The sequence below is a fragment of the Mytilus trossulus genome, chromosome 5 (assembly GCF_036588685.1).
Source record: "Mytilus trossulus isolate FHL-02 chromosome 5, PNRI_Mtr1.1.1.hap1, whole genome shotgun sequence".
NCBI lineage: Eukaryota > Metazoa > Mollusca > Bivalvia > Mytilida > Mytilidae > Mytilus > Mytilus trossulus.
In genome coordinates, this window is record NC_086377.1 from 802353 (window position 1) to 824606 (window position 22254).

A 22254-nucleotide genomic window follows, 5' to 3' on the forward strand; every position below is an offset into this window, starting at 1 on the left:
CCAAATGAACAGTCAGGCTCATAGATTAAAAAATAAACTGATAACACCATGGCTAAAACAAAAGATACCAAACGAACAGTCAGGCTCATAGATCAAAAATAAACTGACAACACCATGGCTAACACAAAAGATACCAAACGAACAGTCAGGCTCATAGATCAAAAATAAACTGACAACACCATGGCTAACACAAAAGATAAAAAATGAACCTGTTAATTTATAGTGTTTTTGTTTGCTATGCATCAATTTTTCTTTTGTCAAGCATTGATTGTATTTAAGCACTGATTCTTTACACTATAATTCCAGAGTGAATAAAATAAGCCAGTTACTGAGTTAGTGAAGTGATAGAATTTATACTTGAGTATATTTTAACATAGTATTCATTGAATAATAATACATCACTACTAATTTGTTGAGTGTATTTTCTGTGGTATATTATATTATTTTATTTTATCATTTATAAAACTTGTTACATACCTTTTATTGTTTGTGTATTTATAGATTATCATTGATCATCTCAATGAGATTGATTTTCTCGGTTGAGCTGGTACAGCGAAAGTGAGAAAAGTAATTGAGTTGAGATGACCAATAATAATCTATTTATCGCTATTTTACCTTTGACGAGGTTGTCAATTTCGTTAGCAACGCCACGTGGCCTCCTTAGTTTCTAGTGATAATTTTTCCATCTCAAGCGAGAAGCATGATATGAAAATTATCACAATAAAAGATCAAAACAAAATAGCGATAATGCGTATTAGTCCAAATAATTAGGACATCTTGAAAAGGCTATTATATTAATATATAAATATAATAGCCTTTCAAGACGTCATAATTATTTGGACTAATTGCATATATGTTATTGTTTATAATAATATTGTCTGTATGATATGCCCTCCTGGGTGGGTCTCATTGGGGTCTAAGCGTGATGCAGGATTGCTGATTTTTTTGTAAGCGTGACACGTGAAAGTCAAATTTTTGTGTCGTGAAAACGGGAAATGAGGTCTTTCCGGACCCAGAAATGACAAGAAAATGAGAATTGCTTAGGTATATAGTGTAAGCAGGATACGGAAATCTGACAAAACAGTAAGTGGGATACGGGATCGGAACCCCCAATGAGACCCACTCCTGGGGCCCTAATTTGGTAAATAAAAATATTCTATATTTATACAGATATTTGTAATATATACATGTCATCTATAAAAGAAAACACCCGATACTTCAATGTGAATAACAAGTAACCTTATAAATGGAATCTTTCGTTAAACTTTGAATTAAGGAATCAAACTCTGTAGTACCAACTGTAACAAATACAGTTTTAGACATTGCCAGCAATCACCTGCTGTTCGTAAATCGGGTCCGGATTTGACTTTAATTTTAGTTCGATCATTTTTACATTTTTTGGTTGAAATACTGTTTTACTGTAATTTTTTAATAAAATTTCATTTTTCTGCTAAAATTTGTTTTTGATATTGATAAAACAACATTCCAAGACTATAATTCATCTTTATTTTTATTACCTTGACCTTGGTTTTTAACCAATCAGGTCACGGATAAAATTAAGCCCACTCCGATTACCGAAATGGATTTTACAAACAAAACAAATCAAACCTGAGTGAAAATTTACATATAAAGGTATATTCTACTTTAAGATAGAAAACAAAATACATTAAGCTTTAGTATAAAAAAATGTTTTACATAACCAACTAGTCAGTTTTACATTTAACAATTTCCTGACTTCGGTTTTCACGAACGAACTTATCGACCCTGCTTTTGTTTGTTTCTTTTCCTTTTAACGTCTGTCATATTGTCTTGAAAGGTGCGGAAGACATTGACTAATCAAGAAACCTCGTCGTCTTTCATGTAAATAAGATTTAACATTTCGCACAATTTCATGTTTGATGGCGATCATGGGGGAATAGGACCTTTATCTGGTCTTATCTATTTAAAAGCTTTTAAGATGCGAAGGCCATAGTTTGCAACATCTATCATGTCTATAGGATGTGCCAGCCAGGCGGTATCAGGATCGTTCTCTGTATGTTCGTTCGCACTGAGTTTGTTTGCCCTGATAGTCTCTTCGCCCTATAATCATTTATGATATGTATAATATATGTTACATCAATGAACCGTTTAGGAAATAAATGTGTGCGAAGTACAGTTCGGAATTGATCTTGTTTATATAACTATTACTGAATATTTTTAAATTGTTAAAATGTATCAATAAAGTTCATGAAGTTAATAAATATGTAAATAACTTAGACATGTTAGTCTTTAGTTGTTTTATGTCAAATACTTTGTAGTCTTTGAATTTACAGAAAATTATCCTTGTAGAAGCAAGACAACAACTTAGTCTTCAGTTGTTTTACATTTGAAAATACAATGTAGTGCTGAAATTCTGAGAAACTTATTTCCTAATAGCAGTACCACAGCATATATCATGTAAATAAATATTCGGTGAATATTAACACGATTAAAGTCATAAGAAACCTCAAATCAAAAAAAAATATGCATATGTTTTTTTATAACTAAATGGATAGTTTCCATTACACAACTTGTGTACATTTATTTTTTTCTGAGGAAAATTCTTTAATTTGTCCACATTTAGAAGAAGTTTACTTATTTTTAATTGCTTGCTTCCAGGAAGCAATTCACCAACACATTTTCCGTATGCATAGTGACCCGAGTGTAACCCTCTTCGTAAAAATCTGGTGACCACATTACGCATGGATCTGTTATTGAAATTAACAAATATCTGATTATACATTTGAAACACATGCTCAATACCCATGCTTTTTGTGATTTGTTTACTATAAGGTGACAATCGGTAAAACTCGGCTTCAAAACAAGGCATTTAATGAGCAGCCATATTTGTTAAATCATAACAAACAGAGAGAAAAAAATTGACAATTATATAAAATGTTTGCGAAAATAATGATTAAATCGTGCACATAGGACTAACACATGTAACAGTCAGAGCTCAGACATAAACAAGTCGATTTTTGTTTTTGACTTAAATAAGTCCAAACATGTATTTATTATAAAAATGTAGTTTCAATTTTAGACTTATCTAAGTCAGAAAATGACAGACTTGTTTAGGTCTATTCATGTTGGTGAAAAAACTTAATGTTACTTTGTGGCCAAACTACACCACCTATGACAGCAAAAACCTGTATGAGAGTTCAAAAGGACTTGAGCTATCTATATTTAATTATCTAATTGAACATCCCTACTAAACACAGATGTTTTACCTCATTAAGTGTGATTCCAGGTGGTTGCATTGTAAGGTTAATTAACATTATCTCCGATTTTTTAGACTCTCATTCATATTTTTCTTTAGAAGACAAAGCATTGACTTTCAATGATGTCATTATTTGATTTAGATGCATGACCTCCTTATAAATATGCGTGGGTCTTGAAGTTAACCAATTTTTATCACTTATTGACTTGCAGGAGTCGATATTTGCAACTTTTTGATTCTGGTCAATTATTTATTGTTTAACAATATTGGACTTATTCAAGTCATATTTTGTGTTACATTAAAGGGAGACAAATCCTAAAACTCACATATTTAGACCTCTATGAGTCAAAAGCAGATTCAGACTTATTTATGTCTGAGCTCTGACACTAAGTTTATGATGTATACATGCATTGGTTCAAGAATTGGACAAACATTATTTTTCACCGCTCACTCGTTTCATATGACTTTAACTTCAACATATTCAATTACATACAAATTATTTAGTCTTCAGTTGTTTTACATTTAAAAATACAATGTAGTGCTGAAATTCACAGAAACTTATATTTCCTAGTAACGCAATTACATACAGATATATCATCAATACCTTGAAGTCACAATATTTTGTAGTCCTGAAACGTACTGAACTTATAATCAGTATATCAGTATAGCAGCTAGCTTTAGACAAGTTAACATGAAACATCGTAAATATTCGGCGAAATGGTAGACTGACTTCAACATATTCAATTATATAAACACAACCCAACAGTTACTATGGTTACACTATACTTAAAAATAACATCAGGGCGAACGGACTCGGGGCAAACAGGTTTTAGGGCGAACAGAAACTGGGGCGAAACAAAATCAGGGCAGACAGACCCGGATTCCAGCCAGGCCACCACACTCATACACTGTGATAGCCTCTTTATTTTGTTATATTGTATTATTCTTTGTCGTTGTGTTTTTAGAGACGTATCGTCCATAATTATAAAAATATAATAATGCAACATAGTTATGACATAAATATATTGTAGTATTTACATGATAAATAGCGAAATAGTTGCATTAAAAATTTGACATAACCAGATAAAACAGACACTATTTTATTTATATGTCCATATATATCATGTATATTTGGGGTATTTTACCTGATTTATTATACGCTTTAAATAAAATATAGCTGAGAGGGTGATGGAGCAGATAATTTGGTACCACAAAAAATCCTTGTCACCTGCGTTGAAACCATGGCTGACAATGCTTTTTTTAAGGGGTACCAATCTGCTCTATCACCCTCTCAGCTATGTGTTATTGAATTTATTATACTAAATGATTATTATTGTCTTTTACAGATTTTAAAATTATAATTTAAAAGTATTTTCTATGACATCTCGACATAAACGTTATGGGTATTAGAAAGAACAAACGTTAGACAAAATATTTTTTTATTTTTTTATTTTGACAGTCAGATAATAAAGTCTGAGCCAAAACGTAAAACTGAAGCATTGTATTTAATTACTTGATGTTCATTCAATTCAGTGTCCTTTAAATTTTTTATTGGTCTGGACAAGAGGGTAACATTAAAAATAGTTGTCACCTGCTCAGCCATGTGATAGAGTAAAGTAACACCCTCTTATTAGCAGCATTTCAACGTGAAGTATAAATCATGTAATAATAATATGATGTAATATTGATGTTGTGATTTCTAGGAATGGAGTCCAGCCATCTGCCAGTCAGTCCAGACCTAGATGAACCTCCACCAACATGGACCAGTGGGGCGGCATTTCAGATCAAAACAGAGGTACACACCAATCAAGTGCATAATCAAAATTGAGAATGAAAACAGAAAATATGTTAAAGAGACAACAACCGGACCAAAGAGCAGACAACAGGCTCCTCAATGCTCTTCAACTTTGTATTTTTTTGGCTTTTTAACTATTTTGATATGAGCGTCACTGATCATGCTGATGAGTCTTATGTAGACGAAACGCGCGTCTGGCGTATAAAATTGTAATCCTGGTACTTTTGATAACTAATTAGGCCATCAATGTTTGAAATGAAAAAAGTTCGGCCAGGGTTTTTTAATTTGTTCGTTTACTGATTTTCCCCATAAAAAGATTGGGTCAGTCGGTTGGGAAAAAAAAAAATATCTTTCAAGACAGAAAAATATGCAAAATAAATATTTCACCTTTCTAACAATATGTTTGTTATGCTACATTTGTATTTTGTTGTAAATAAGTTTCAACACACGTGTCGAAAACGTAATAGACTCGTCCACTGGAAAAACTAGAATATCAGGTTAATCTGTTGTCATGCATTCACGTTTTTTATCCAAATGGACGATATTTTTTTATTTTCTATCAAACAAGAAAATTCCAAATGATTATTTAACTTGATGTCTTCCACCTGTCCACATTTGGACAAGTCTATTTCTATCAAATGATGCAACTTAGGGACTGATGACAAATATTGGAAACGAACTTATTGTGTAGTTGGTTTTAAACACAGGTTTCGTTGCGCAAACAACTTTCGAGGTCAGTTATAATTGATTAGTCTATTTTTAGAAACGTAAACTGACTGGAAGTTTTATTTTTTCACTACAGACAGTGTTATAAATCAATTTTGTTATTGATTAATGCATTTCATTTAAAAAAAAAAAGAATATTTTATATTTTTCAGGCATAATGCATAAATTTGTTTATGTTAGGGACGGCGGGAAAAAAAAGCATGAAAAGATAATTTTTATTCTGGAAATCGGCAAAATTGGGTCAGGGCATCTGTAAACCAACAAATTAAAAAATCCTGGCCTTACTGAAATAAAAAAAAAAAGTTTAGAATACAACCTCAAATTAATCTATTGAAACTTATAGTTAACACCCAATTTTTGTTCAACACAATGTTTGATGACTTTTTTCACATGTTAAATTATTTTTTTAAATACATGTAGTGAAAGTTAGTGAATGGAATATCTTATCATGTTCTTATTTTACACAGGATGAGAATGACAGTATCATCATTGATGAAGATTCGAAGGGAGGTAACCCAATTATTACAGGAAACTTGGTGGAGGACATAGTAACAGCACAGGTTGAGGCCATAGCTGAACAAACTATAGGTTTGTACATTGTGTGCTTCATGTTCAACTTCAAGATATTTACGAGAAAATATGTTAATATTTTTATACAACCGCAAAAAAATAATTTTGCGTTCACTACATATATATTAGTATCACATTGTGGTTGTCCTGCCTCATCATCAGGGTCGTCTTCAGCAATTGCATTCGTTAATATGACCTAATGACTAGTGGTGTAAATAACTAAATCTAGAACTGTTCACAGGTATAGTGTTATTTCTAATTTACAGATCTGGCAGAAGGAACTGGAGTTTGGACTGAAAACAATGAGGTTTCCATGGAAACTACTTCAACACCACACAGCACAGAGGGTGAGAACAAATGTGCAATAGTTCAAGCAAACTTGTCTCATTGGCACTCACACCACATCTTCCTATATCTATTTGATCTAATTCCTTCAGTTATTGTTTCCTTACCTTCATAAACTTGGAATTTTGAAGACTTATAAGATAATATTTTATCTATGTAATATATAATAGTTTGATATTTGTCTTACCAAGTTATATCTGGTTACTATGTGTTTCAGTTACATACAATAATATTAAAGATTTAGGCATGCTTCAGCTATGTTTGATTTATATCTGGTTACTATGTGCTTCAGTTAATAATATTAAAGATTTAGATTTGTTTTATTTAAGATGAACCACCATGACCAATAGTGAGGTTAAATATGTTAATATGGATAAATTGAATGTAATGATTTTTTCTAATCAGTGAATTGGCCAATAATAATCCCAAATTAAACGGAAAAGCAAGCTATTATTAAAAATATTAACAATAATATACAAAATAAGAAAAAAAAACTAAAGAAAGAATAAGAAGAAAACAGGGATTCATTTGTTCAGTTACTTCTAAATAAAAACCAATTGGTAGCAGAGATGTCAGTCAAACGACAGATTTCAAAGAGGGGGTCGATTCTCAGTGAAGGCATATAAAAATAATTTTATTTTTTAGAAGTAAAGTTTATTTTTTAATAAGGAAACTAAAATCATTTGTTGTTTAACTTTATTTACTCATTATAGACAAGTTGTATTTAAGAATAATTGAATTTTGAATGAGGTTATGTTTATTTGATGTTTAACTTGATGTTTTACAGATGAAATAAATGTGGCCCCAGCAATACCAGTAACAGATATACACAGTACAGAAATGGTCACGACAGAGTTACCTCCCACTAATATGACAGAGAATTTCAGATCGTACATGGGACATTTATCTGATCTGAGACATCAGGACGTTGTTGAAATGTACTCATCAGAAGACAGTGATACAGGTGAAAGGTCATGGATAGGTCCTCGACCCTGTCGTCATGGTAACCCTCGACAACCAGTAATTAGAGAGAATTGTAACATTGCTCCTCCACGACCTTCAGATGATAATCAGGATAATAGATTGTATGACTCACTCAATCCTTATTCTCTCTTTAATCTTCCCACTCCTGCTTCAGTCCGTACTAATCAGCATTATCACGTTCGTCCAGAAGAAAGAACAAGTGGAAACGACAGCCGTCAATTCAATAGACATCGTAATGTACCCTTCCACCAGAGGGAGCCTCCACACAATGATCTGTTCTCTGATACTTCTGATTCATCAGTGATTAATCATCTTTATCGAGGTGACAGATTGAGTGGTTTCCAAGGAGAAGTTCCTAGTATTAATAACAATTCTGATCATTGTTCAGTTATTCATCCCTTTGGTGAACACAGTGGGCCCATGTGTCGACCTTGTGCTAGAAAACCATGGCAACCACGTGGGCCAAGTCATCAGGTCTCTGGTTTAGATCTCTCTAGTGAATCTTCTCGTAGTCGTGCACTAAATGTACAAACCACACCATCTTCTAACACAGGTGCTAATTCTGAACTTCTTATGGACATGGATGAAGGTCAGGGTCAACCAATGTCTATGTATGAAATGTCAAGGTCAGCCTTTAGACGGTACCAACAAAATAAAAACACAAGTGGGGAAGATTCTGTAGGGACAGCTGGTGACAATAACATGAATAATGAACAGGGTCAAGAATCCTTTGAGTTCAGAGGTCAATCACCTGTTGTACCGGAGGTCAACTTATCCTCAGGGTCAGAAGACAGTGACGTAGAAGTTCTACATATCGAAACAAACAGGTTAGTTTTATCATCTGTCATGTTATTGTTGTGGAATGTCATGTTTGTATATTTAAGAAAAGTAAGGAAGGATTATTAGTTATCTTGGTGTAATCAGGGGTGTACAGAATTTTACACCGTTGTTGAAAATTCATACACCCTGAGGCACAGCCGAATGGGTGTATGAATTTTCAACAACGGTGTAAAATTCCGTACACCCCTGATTGCACCAAGATAAAGAATTTATTTCTTATGAACAATTCCTTTACTCATTTTGAAACCAGGATGTAAAATTGTAAAAATGGTAATGAAAAATTTCCAGCGTAATATTTTTTCAATGTCCATGTTGCTTCACATTCATGTCATTGTCAAATACTTTTTTACTTAATTTTTTGAAAAAAATCAGATTTTTTTTTTGTTCTTTTGAGTTTACAGACATGACATGACATGCATGACAAAAAAACAAAAAAAAAACAAAATATTTTTTATTTTATTTAATTTTTTTAGCATTTTCTTCTTACTATTTTTTTTCTTTATTTTGGCAAAATTTTATTTTTTATTATTTTTAGCAAAAAATTTAGTTTTTTTAAATTTTGGCAACATTTTATTTATCCTTGGTGAACAAGGGTGGGGTGTTATTTACACCTGGGTAGTCAACCAAACAGATTGCAGTATTTTTGCTGCATAAGAAATAAAAATATTTATATCCTGTACTACAAATGTGAGTAACATGAAATTTGAAACCACATTAATCATGTTAATAGTACATTTTGTATTTTTTCACACTTATATTTTCTGTGAAACATAAGTTAATTGCCACAAAAATTATTCATATAGACATTTCATTAAGTTTTATAAACATGATACAGAAAGTAACAACCATCATTTAATTTGTTTTGCTCCTGCTAACAGCTTTATAGCCTGACGCATAGAAGTAGTCCACAATGTACACAGAAACTGGTATCAAATGATTGAAATGAAAGCTATATGACCAGGGATCACTATAGAATCCTGTGGAAAGTGTTTTTGACTGTAATGTACAGATTTGGCCTATTTCTCAGATCACTGAAATTTCCAGGAACCAGGGCAATACACACATTTTTCTTCACAATTCAGGTTATGACCTGTATGATTAAGTTTTGAATTGAAATGACTTAAATCTGTGGTATTTAAACTTTAAAGACAAATATACATGAATGCTTGAAGCTGCAGAATTTAGTGTACATGTAGAAAATGCTATGGCTATAAATAATGAATAAACTCATCATAGACCAATGCCATGAATGTAGATACCAGGATTGAAATTTTGTGCCAGAGTTTATGGTTCCTTTCATTACTTTTTAATAAGACATGTAAGAACATGAAGAATTGGGAAATAAGTCATTAGATAAATGTATGTAGATATTATTTATGTTTTGTAGACCCAGGAGAAGACTAGAGTCTAACGGTCGTGCTACAGTTGTGGTAGATCTAACAGAATCAGATGATGGTATGTTATTTAGTTTAAGGAAATATTATCATATATTTATACATCACCTTTGACAACTAATTTCCTAATTTTATACAGTTATATATTTTACCACCCATCTATGCTACTACCTGTGAAAAGCCTTTTCGCATTGTCACAAATTAACATTACACTCAGCATTTCTCAGCTTGTTCAGTCATGTCAGTAACGATGTTGAGTACAGTCAAGAGCTTTTCTGAAAATATTATCCAAAGTATTGAATAATCTATTCTTGTGAAATGGCAACTTTTCATAAAATCAATGCCATCATCACCTTTGGAAACATAACCTTGATCACAAATTATGAACTATCATCACTCTTGGCAAGATCCTCACAAATTACTAACTCATGTCATGACCTTGAAAAAGATTTCACTCTTCACATATAACATGACATAGTATCACCCTTGGACAATGTTGGAAACTCCTAAAAATCCATTTCATCATCACACTTGGCAACTAATACATGTAATAAAAGCCATGACATCATCACACTTGGCAAATAATAAAAACCATGCCAACATCACACTTGGCAACTAACAAAAACCCTGGCATCATCACTTAGCAACTTATAAAACCATGACATCATCACACTTGGCAACTAATTAAAACCATGGCATCATCACACTGATCAATATTTTCACTTATTACCATCTCATCATCCTTGACCACAATTCAGATCATATGACATCTTAATATCATGACCTTTTACTACAATTTACAATAATTATATCTTCACCTTTGGCCCCAATTCACAATATAGCACCAATGACATCCTGACCTTTATATTTTACAGCTGATCCTGTTGAAACTCCAACCATGGCAACACCAGTGGACGTTCCTCCTGTTGTTCAATCATCTGAAGTTGCTAAGGACACACCTACCTCTAGTAACCATGACAACAACACAACTCAAGAACAGACAGCTCCAGGAATGTTCAATGGAATACCAAGAATGCCACGACAAGCTTGGAGACAACCACCCCCTGCTCATGTACATGTAGACCCCAGAGTATCACAAGGAGGCTGTAGGTCACATGACCATGATAGACAGTCATGTGGGCATAATTGTCAACAGGTACACAACAAACATGAATTAGGAGATAACAATAATGTATTTTAAGCTCAAACAGTTGGGGACAAGATTGTCAGAAATCAAGTTTAATGGGGTCTTCAGAAACCTGTTTAGTTAATTTAATTAGGACCAATTATATATTTTACAGGAATTATGTCCCTTTGAAATAAAATTTATACTGAAGAATTCGTTGTAACTTAGTACTTTATTTGGCTTTTTGTAACTTTTTGGGATTCGTGCGTCACTGATGAGTCTTTTGTAGATGAAAGACGCGTCTGGTGTATATATAAAATTAAGTCCTTGTATCTATGATGAGTTTATTTGTAACCACTCTCACACTTTAGATATCATGTCAGACTTCTATTATATTGATAGCCAGTTTTTTGTAGACTTTTATTATATTGATAGCCAGTTTTTTGTAGACTTTTATTATATTGATAGCCAGTTTTTTGTAGACTTTTATTATATTGATAGCCAGTTTTTTGTAGACTTTTATTATATTGATAGCCAGTTTTTTGTAGACTTTTATTATATTGATAACCAACATATAATACCTGCCAGGTTTTTGAAGAGTTATTTAATCCATTTGTTTACAGGCCCTTATGATGCATATGAATAAACATGTTTTTATTTGAACAGAGACATCAGGCCTTCATGCAGCATATATTATAAACACTTATTTAATTCATTTGTTTACAGGCCCTAATGATGCATATGAATAAACATGTTTTTATTTGAACAGAGACAGCGACGTCAGGCCCTAATGATGCATATGAATAAACATGTTTTTATTTGAACAGAGACAGAGACGTCAGGCCCTTATGATGCATATGAATAAACATTGTTTGTTTTTATTTGAACAGAGACAGAGACGTCAGGCCTTCATGCAGCATATAAACAGACCTCCGTGTGGGTGTGCCAGGTGTTTACATGAACCTGTCCACTCACACATGCATCTTCCACATCAGCCAAACAGTGGGCGTGGTCACCACACCCATCACGGACATCTGCCTACCTCACATGCACATGGACATTGCACTGGTAAGTAAACAGTTTGTCTGACAAAAAAATCACTTAAATACACAAGAAAATATGAGTGAAAAACAAACAAAAATGTGAGTTCAAAATATTAACAAATTCTGAGTGAAACCACAGATAAAATTTTCATCTGTTTTGTATTTATATCCAAATTATACACTTCTATTTATTGTGACCATAGTTTGATTAATAATTTCTGTTGTACATTGTAAATCATGTAAATACTTGGTTTTGTTTTATTTTGATTTATTTCAAATTTCATTTTAAGAATTGAATGCTTCTTTTTGTGACTTTATTGGGGTGTAAAAGTGTTGAATGAAGTACATTTTTCCGCGCTTCATTCTAAAAATGTGTGCACAGTCAACGCTTGTACAACACTATGAAGTTACAAAAAGAAGCATTCAATACTTATAATTACATTTTTTAGCTAGGATCATGAAAACACGAATTTTATCATTTTTTTATTTAATTCACCTGTGCACTTTGGACCTCGTGTTATCATGAATGATAAGTTTTATTGTGTAATGCAATTGCTTAAGGAATAACATGTGATGTGCAGTTAGCCAATCAGAAAAACGTATTCTAATAAAACATACATCTAATGTTATTATTTTCTGTTGAATATTTCAAGTACTTGTGTACTCAATAACATTTTGATCATTTGTTTATAAATTTCAGGTTCTTGTGACCATGGCAACCCAGGAAGTTTCCACCACCCCCACCACCACCAGACTCCCGTACATCCCCACCCTCACCCCCAACCTCCACCTTTACCCCCACGAGCTCACATACATCATCACCACTACCACCCAGGGGCATTCCCCCTGCCACCAATTCTCCCGTTTATTGTGCACCATCAGCCTATGGAGTTACAAGCCAGGAACATCGAAGGGCCACCATTGTTCCAGCACCAACCAATGCCACAACAGCCACAAGTCAGTGGTGACACATGTCACATACCAAACTCTCAGCCTTCACAGATGGCCTGGTCCCCATGGCAAGGACCAATGGTGCCACCACCTAATCAAGGGAATTCATGTGGCACAGACAATAGACCCCAGCAGGGACCAGTGGACCTGGCAGGAAGAATGTGGTAGGTTTTACCTAGAACTGAAATATTTAAATCACTTATGCATGTATGATAAATAGTTTATAGTTTCAACAATACTTGTTAAACTGTGCTTTGGATTCATGCCCCCACAATAGCAGAGGAGGTATTAAGTTTTACCCTTGTCCGTCTGTTCTCTAACTTTGGTTTGTAGCAACCTAATGTTATTATACTCCATGCTCATTTTGACTAAAAACAGATTCATGTTGAATTTTCGTGGCGTCACTTTTACAGTTCTAAGAGTTATGCCCATTAACAAATGAGAAAGTTGATAAATTTTTCATTTCCTTTTCTAACATTACGTTGCCTCAACCAATTGTAATTAAACTTCTACACAATGCTGATGACCACAAAACACAGATCAAGAACAGATTTGGGTAGCCTCATTTTTGCAATTTTTATAGTTATGTTCTTTTTTATGGGGGCATCGTCCGTCCCTCCCGCCTTAGGTTTAAGTTTTTTTGTTGAGGTAGTTTATGATGAAGTCTATGTCCAATCAACTTGAAACTTTGTACACACGTTCCTTGTGATATGATCTTTTTAATTTGAATGCCAAATTAGAGATTTTACCCCATTTTATGGTCCTCTGAACATAGAAAATGATAGTGAGATTGGGCATCCGTGTACTATGGACACATTCTTGTTTGATATGAATTAAATAGGATGTTTCTTAATGTTGGCAAATTAAAATTGCATTTTAGTCTCAAATAACAAAATCACAATAATTAATGCACACAATAATTTCTGAATATAGAGTACTATTTCTTCATTGTTTATAATTTGTTTTTTCAGTGGACAGAATCAGATGAATCCACTTCCTCAACATTTACAACATCAACACCTACATCATCATCTACACTACCATCCTCCTCGACTTCATCCGTTCTCTGTACCAGCAATACTGCCATCAACAGACCTCCCTCCCATGGTAAGTTCCTCATTGTCTTCTGATTGGAGAAAAGAAAATAGATTGTTCTATTGGATAAAAGAAAATAGGTCGTTCTGATTGGAGGAAAGAAAATGGGTTGTTCTCATTGGATGAAAGAAAATGGTTTGTTATCATCGGATGAAAGGAAATGGTTTATTCTAATTTTATGATCGGATGAAGGGAAATTTATGGTTTATTCTGATTGGATGAAAGAAAATGGTTTGTTCTCATTGGGTGAAAGGAAATGGTTTATTCTGATTTTAGGATTTGATGAAGGGAAATGGTTTGTTCAGATTGGATGAAAAGGAATTGTTTGTTCTGATTAGACATGTTAGATGAAAGAACTTGTTTTATTCTTTTTTCAAGAAAGGGATTTGTTTTGGTTTGATTCGATGATAGATTATGATTTTGTTTTGATTGAATGAAAGGAAATGTTTTGTTTCCATAGATAGAAAGAAATGATGTTCTAATTTGAAAATGTCTAGAATGAATAAGTTTTATTATAATGAGTACCATAATCATGTACTCAAACTTTGATATATTGACAGATTCATCAGGTCTTTATATATATTATATGTTCAAAATATTGGTAATAATCAGATAACATGTGTCAAAAATAGTCATTTCAAACCTGTTTGAAAAATGAATGGTAATTGGCCGTTTCAGAATCTAAAGCATCATGGGTAATTTCATTGTTCCTACCCCAAAGTGAAAATAACGTTATGTCATTGGTTGAATTTTCATTGTTTTGGACGTTTTCAACCAATCACGACGTTTCGGTGTACATTTTTGAAAATATTACCCAGAATGTATTAGATTCTGAATCCGCGAATTGTGACAACATTTTATTTCTATTTTTGTAGTACATTCCACCGCCAATGAGTCCGATGCTAAATCTTCCACGTAATATGCAAATGAGATTGAGAGGAATGATGTTACATCACAGACCGTCTTACGAGGTATTTATCACTTTATATTGTTTTTTACCCCAAAAATAAAAATATGTGTGTTTCCCCTCCCCCCAACCGGGTGAAAAAAATTGTCTCCTCGATCAAAAATTATTTTCCAGGAAATATTTTTAGTCCCGAAAATAATTTGTTTCCATTTTTGAAAAGTGCTTGAAAACAAAAATTGATAATCTAAAAAAATACTGAAATTGAGCACAAACTGGACAAGTCCAAACCATTCATGTGATCAACCATGCTATATGACATCCAGTTTGCAGAGGGTAGACCCGGGGAGGGGAAACAGCTATTCTTTTAAATGTGGCCTTAAGATTGGATCTTCACTTGATACACACAGTCAAATAAAATGATGTAAAAAAGAATATTTTTTAATTCAAATCCACACAGTGCCTTTCACTTCAGAATAAGATTTATGAGGCTTTATGTCACTACTTGTGTTAGTTGCATCAAACTTCAGTCACAGGAGATTAATGTACAGAAATGTAGCTGGAAATGAACAAAAACCAACTCCATTTCATATATTAAAGTGTTCTCGAAATTCAAACCCATAAATATATTTCAATGTAAAATCATAACCAATTCATATTTTCTCAGTTATGACATGTACAATCTTTGAATTGATTTACATTTAAATGTTTATTGCCTATATCCACACTGTAAACTATTTAGTGGCTGCCAGGTTTTATAGGAAGAGGGAACTAGGATCTATGGCACGAAAACTAACAATCCTACTCATTTAAGATTGGAGTCAAACATTGAACTCTTAACCTCTGTGTTGGCATATGCTTATTTGTGATACAGTAGTTAAACTACTTAAACCTCTTAGCCACACAGACCCCTACAATCTTTGATAAATGTAATGATAACAAAATCAATATTAATACCAACGAAAACATATTTGAAGATCTTATCCTTTTTAGCTCACCTGGCCTAAAAGGCCATGTGAGCTTTTCTCATCAGTTGGCGTCCGTCGTCGTCGTCGACGTCGTCGTCGTCTGTCGTCGTTAACAATTTTTCAAACATCTTCTCCTCTGAAACTACTGAATGGATTTGAATGAAACTTAACATAATTGTTCCTTAGTATATCCTGCACAAAGTGTGTACTTCGATTTTCGATTCGTCAAAAAACATGGCCGCCGTTACTTTAAATAGAACATAGGGGTCAAATGCAGTTTTTGGCTTATATTTCAAAAACGAAAGCATTCAGAGCAAATCTAACATGGGGTAGAAATGTTGATTAGGTCAAGATCTATCAGCCCTGAAATTTTCAGATGAATCAAACAAACCATTGTTGGGTTGCTGCCACTTAATTGGTAATTTTAAGGAAATTTTGCAGTTTTTGGTCATTATCTTGAATATTATTATAGAAAAAGATAAACTGTAAACAGCAAAAATGATCAGCAAAGTAAGATCTACAAATAAGTTAATATGATCAAAATTGTCAATTGACCCCTTAAGGGGTTATTGTCCTTTAATGACAATTTTTCACAATTTGTTCATCATATTTGCTAACTTTAAAAAATCTTTTCCTCTGAAACTACTGAATGGATTTGATTGAAACTTAGCATAATTGTTCCTAAGTATATCCTGCACAAAGTGTGTGCTTCGATTTTTGATTCGTCAAAAAACATGGCAGCCGTTACTTTAAATAGAACATAGGGGTCAAATGCAGTTTTTTGCTTATATCTCAAAAATGAAAGCATTTAGAGCAAATCTGACATGGGGTAAAAATGTTCATTAGGTCAAGATCTATCAGCCCTGAAATTTTCAGATGAATCAAACAACCCATTGTTGGGTTGCTGCCACTTAATTGGTAATTTTAAGGAAATTTGGCAGTTTTTATACGACCGCAAATTTTGAAAAAATTTTCGTCGTATATTGCTATCACGTTGGTGTCGTCGTCGTCGTCGTCGTCGTTGTCGTCGTCGTCGTCGTCCGAATACTTTTAGTTTTCGCACTCTAACTTTAGTAAAAGTGAATAGAAATCTATGAAATTTTAACACAAGGTTTATGACCATAAAAGGAAGGCTGGTATTGATTTTGGGAGTTTTGGTCCCAACATTTTAGGAATTAGGGGCCAAAAAGGGCCCAAATAAGCATTTTCTTGGTTTTCGCACTCTAACTTTAGTTTAAGTTAATAGAAATCTATGAAATTTTGACACAAGGTTTATGACCACAAAAGAAAGGTTGGGATTGATTTTGGGAGTTTTGGTTTCAACAGTTTAGGAATTAGGGGCCAAAAAAGGGCCCAAATAAGCATTATTCTTGGTTTTCGCACAATAACTTTAGTTAAAGTAAATAGAAATCAATGAAATTTAAACACAATGTTTATGACCACAAAAGGAAGGTTGGTATTGATTTTGGGAGTTTCGGTCCCAACAGTTTAGGAATTAGGGGCCAAAAAGGGACCCAAATAAGCATTTTTCTTGGTTTTCGCACCATAGCGTTAGTATAAGTAAATAGAAATCTATGAAATTTAAACACAAGGTTTATGACTATTAAAGGAAGGTTGGTATTGATTTTGGGAGTTTTGGTCCCAACAGTTAAGGAAAAAGGGGCCCAAAGGGTCCAAAACTTTGTTTGATTTCATCAAAATTGAATAATTGGGGTTCTTTAATATGCCGATCTAACTGTGTATGTAGATTCTTAATTTTTGGTCCCGTTTTCAAATTGGTCTACATTAAGGTCCAAAGGGTCCAAAATTAAACTTAGTTTGATTTTAACAAAAATTGAAACCTTTGGGTTCTTTGATATGCTGAATCTAAAAATGTACTTAGATTTTTGATTATTGGCCCAGTTTTCAAGTTGGCCCAAATCGAGGTCCAAAATTAATGTTCAAAATTAAACATTGTTTGATTTCATCAAAAATTGAATAATTGGGGTTCTTTGATATGCCAAATCTAACTGTGTATGTAGATTCTTAATTTTTGGTCCAGTTTTAAAATTGGTCTAAATTAAAGTGCAAAGGGTCCAAAATTAAACTAAGTTTGATTTTAACAAAAACTAAATTCTTGGGCCTCTTTGATATGCTGAATCTAAACATGTACTTAGATTTTTGATTATGGGCCCAGTTTTCAAGTTGGTCCAAATCAGGATCTAAAATTATTATATTAAGTATTGTGCAATAGCAAGTCTTTTCAATTGCACAGTATTGTGCAATGGCAAGAAATATCTAATTTCACAATATTGTGAAATAGCAATTTTTTTTTTAATTAAGAGTTATCTTTCTTTGTCCAGTATAGTAAGCAAGAAATATCTGCAAGAATTTTTTTTAATTGGAGTTATCTTTCTTTGTCCAGAATCAACTTAAATCTTTGTTATATACAATATACAATGTATATTCACTTTTTACTACCAACTGATAAATTTAAATAATCTTTACCATTCAGTGATAACAAGCAGTTTTTTTTTACATCTTAATATTTTATGATGTATTTAAATGAGTAGTAATTGTTGCAAACTCCATTAGAATATTTTAATTGAAATTAGTTTTGGAATAAGGGAAAGGGGGATGTGATTAAAAAATTGGGTTCAATTTTTCTCATTTGAAATTTCATAAATAAAAAGAAAATTTCTTCAAACATTTTTTTGAGAGGATTAATATTCAACAGCATAGTGAATTGCTCTAAGAGAAAACAAAAATTTTAAGTTCATTTGAATACATTCATTCTGTGTCAGAAACCTATGCTGTGTCAACTATTTAATCACAATCCAAATTTAGAGCGGAATCCAGCTTGAATGTTGTGTCCATACTTGCCCCAACCGTTCAGGGTTCAACCTCTGCGGTCGTATAAAGCTACGCCCTGCGGAGCATCTGGTTGGTCATTATCTTGAATATTATTATAGATAAAGATAAACTGTAAACAGCAAAAATGATCAGCAAAGTAAGATCTACAAATAAGTTAATATGATCAAAATTGTCAATTGACCCCTTAAGGGGTTATTGTCCTTTAATGACAATTTTTCACAATTTGTTCATCATATTTGCTAACTTTAAAAAATCTTCTCCTCTGAAACTACTGAATGGATTTGGATGAAACTTAGCATGATTGTTCCTTAGATTATCCTGCACAAAGTGTGTGCTTCGATTTCGGATCCGTCAAAAAACATGGCTGCCTTTACTTAAAATAGAACATAGGGGTCAAATGCAGTTTTTGGCTTATATCTCTAAAACGAAAGCATTTAGATCAATTTCAGCTAAACTTAGGCTAAATGAGTTTCAGAGTATCTAGTATAAATTTTATATTTCATTTCCTTGTATGTCAAGAAACATAGCTCCTATGGCTGAAATAGAACATAGGAGAAAATGATTTTTTTTTTGCTAAGACAATTCAAAGAACATTTAAATAAATTGAAAAGCCAAAATAATCATTGATGAGAGATTTAACCAAAAAAATTAAGGTGAGCGATTCAGGCTCTTGAGAGCCTCTTGTTTCATAGAAACGTTAATTTTTCTTTTTATTTATCATAGGAACTTTTACACCTGGAAGAAAGACTTGGTAATGTGAACCGTGGTGCTAGTCAAGATGTTATTGAACAAAATACACTTCCACACACATATAAAAAGGTAAAGTTAACTGAAGTGAACAAAATACACTTGCATACACATATAAAAAGGTAAAGTTTATTATAGTGAACAAAATGCACTTCCACTCACGTGTACAAAGGTAAAGTTTACTGAAGTGAACAAAATACACTTGCACACACGTATAAAAAGGTAAAGTTTACTGAAGTGAACAAAATACACTTGCACACACGTAAAAAAAGGTAAAGTTTACTATAGTGAACAAAACACACTTCCACACATGTATAAAAAGGTAAAGTTTACTATAGTGAACAAAATACACTTCCACTCACGTATACAAAGGTAAAGTTTATTATAGTGAACAAAAAACACTTCCACACACGTATAAAAAGGTAAAGTTTACTGAAGTGAACAAAATACATTTGCATACACGTATAAAAAGGTAAAGTTTACTATAGTGAACAAAACACACTTCCACACATGTATAAAAAGGTAAAGTTTACTATAGTGAACAAAATACACTTCCACACACATATAAAAAGGTAAAGTTTACTGAAGTGAACAAAATACACTTGCATACACGTATAAAAAGGTAAAGTTTACTGAAGTGAACAAAATACACTTGCATACACGTACAAAAAGGTAAAGATTACTGAAGTGAACAAAATACACTTGCATACACGTATAAAAAGGTAAAGTTTACCGAAGTGAACAAAATACACTTGCATACACGTATAAAAAGGTAAAGTTTACTGAAGTGAACAAAATACACTTGCATACACGTATAAAAAGGTAAAGTTTACTGAAGTGAACAAAATACACTTGCATACACGTATATAAAGGTAAACTTTACTGAAGTGAACAAAATACACTTGCATACACGTATAAAAAGGTAAAGTTTACTATAGGGAACAAATACACTTCCACACACGTATAAAAATGTCAAGTTCACTATAGTGAACAAAATACACTTCCACACACGTATAAAAAGGTAAAGTTTACTATAGTGAACAAAATACATTTCCACACTCGTATAAAAAGGTAAAGTTTACTATAGTGAACAAAAATACATTTCCACACATGAATAAAAAGGTCAAGTTCACTATAGTGAACAAAATACACTTCCACACATGATACAAAAATGTAAAGATACTGAAGTGAACAAAAAAGGTGGAGCGAAAGTTGTCCCTTTGGCAATCATATCACATTTTCTTTTTTGTCGAGTCTTTGACTTTTGTCAAAAAAGCAAGACATAGAGATCCTACATTCTGTCAACATCTTCTTCAGTTACGTAAACAAATGTTCACTCTGTGGTAAAAGATTTCGAAATTACTTAAATTATCCTGGATTTCTACCAAACTTGGACAGATGCTTGTCCATGCACATAAAATAAAGGAAATGTTTCTGATAGACATAACACCGTCAGCTAGTCAGAAGAAGCATTACAGTCAAAATCAAATAATTGAAATACAATTCATAACAATTGTAATTTTACATGGATAGGTTACAAAGAAAATGGACTCTGATGTAGATGACAATCTCCAGGAGAAATGTACCATCTGTTTGAGTGAGTTTGAAGATGCAGAAGATGTCAGGTTTGTTATATTTTAATACTCCAATCAAAACATGTTGCTATGTCACATGACATGTAATCTAGTTAGATTAGATGTCAACTTGGATAAATTTTACATAGCTTTTGTTTGCATGAGTTATATTCATATCATCCAATCCAAATATGTTACTATATCACATGGCATCTATTTTTTTGAGTATCAAGATGCAGAAATTTTCAGGTTTCAGATTTAAATGCAATGGTTATAGTCTGTTTCCTTATTGTTTTTTAAACATTCTTGTGAAACATAATTTCAATTATCTGTGTAACTAACAAGCTTATAATATATATATGTTGAAATAAACATTATAGTGATATTGACCATTTTCTTTTCTTTTTCAGGAGATTACCATGTATGCATTTATTCCACATAGAATGTGTGGATCAGTGGTTAGTCACCAACAAAAAATGTCCAATTTGTAGAGTCGACATCGAAGCTGGGTCAAAAGGTCAACTAAGTCAGGAATGACATATGGCCTTTATACAGACTAAGTGTCAAGATGAATTTCTTATTTGATGAAGTCTGTACACATTATAATGTAGTGGGAATTTTATAACATAACACACTGCCTGTCTATTAGGTCTATGAAAATTATCTCATTTATCTATAATTTAACATTATTGAACTGACTTTGACCTTGATCACATTTGTGGGTAATCATAGTCTGTCAAACAGACCTATGTTTGGTGTAAAGTATTTGTCAAACAAACCTTTGTTTGGTGTAAAGTATGCGTCAAACAGACCTATGTTTGGTGTAAAGTACATGTCAAACAGATCTTTGTTTGGTGTAAAGTATGTGTCAAACAGATCTTTGTTTGGTGTAAAGTATGTGTCAAACAGACCTATGTTTGGTGTAAAGTATGTGTCAAACAGACCTATGTTTGGTGTAAAGTATGTGTCAAACAGATCTTTGTTTGGTGTTAAGTATGTGTCAAACAGACCTTTGTTTGGTGTTAAGTATGTGTCGAATAGATTTTTGGTGTAAAGTTTGGTGTCAACCAGATCTTTATTTAAGTATTATTAACAACAAGTATG

The 22254-nt window shown here is 32.8% G+C and overlaps 1 protein-coding gene across 1 annotated transcript; it reads left to right on the top strand.

Moving 5' to 3' along the window:
• Positions 1–1506: 1506 nt before the first annotated feature.
• On the top strand, positions 1507–21988 carry LOC134718439 (E3 ubiquitin-protein ligase Arkadia-like). Its single transcript, XM_063580953.1, has 14 exons — positions 1507–1632; positions 4939–5030; positions 6224–6344; positions 6593–6673; positions 7459–8482; positions 9883–9950; positions 10765–11045; positions 11906–12083; positions 12759–13173; positions 13981–14116; positions 14980–15075; positions 19553–19648; positions 21110–21201; positions 21561–21988. The coding sequence occupies exons 2-14, from the start codon at positions 4941–4943 to the stop codon at positions 21685–21687; spliced, it is 2805 nt and encodes a 934-aa protein (XP_063437023.1). The 5' UTR covers positions 1507–1632; positions 4939–4940; the 3' UTR covers positions 21688–21988.
• The last annotated feature ends 266 nt before the right edge of the window (positions 21989–22254 follow it).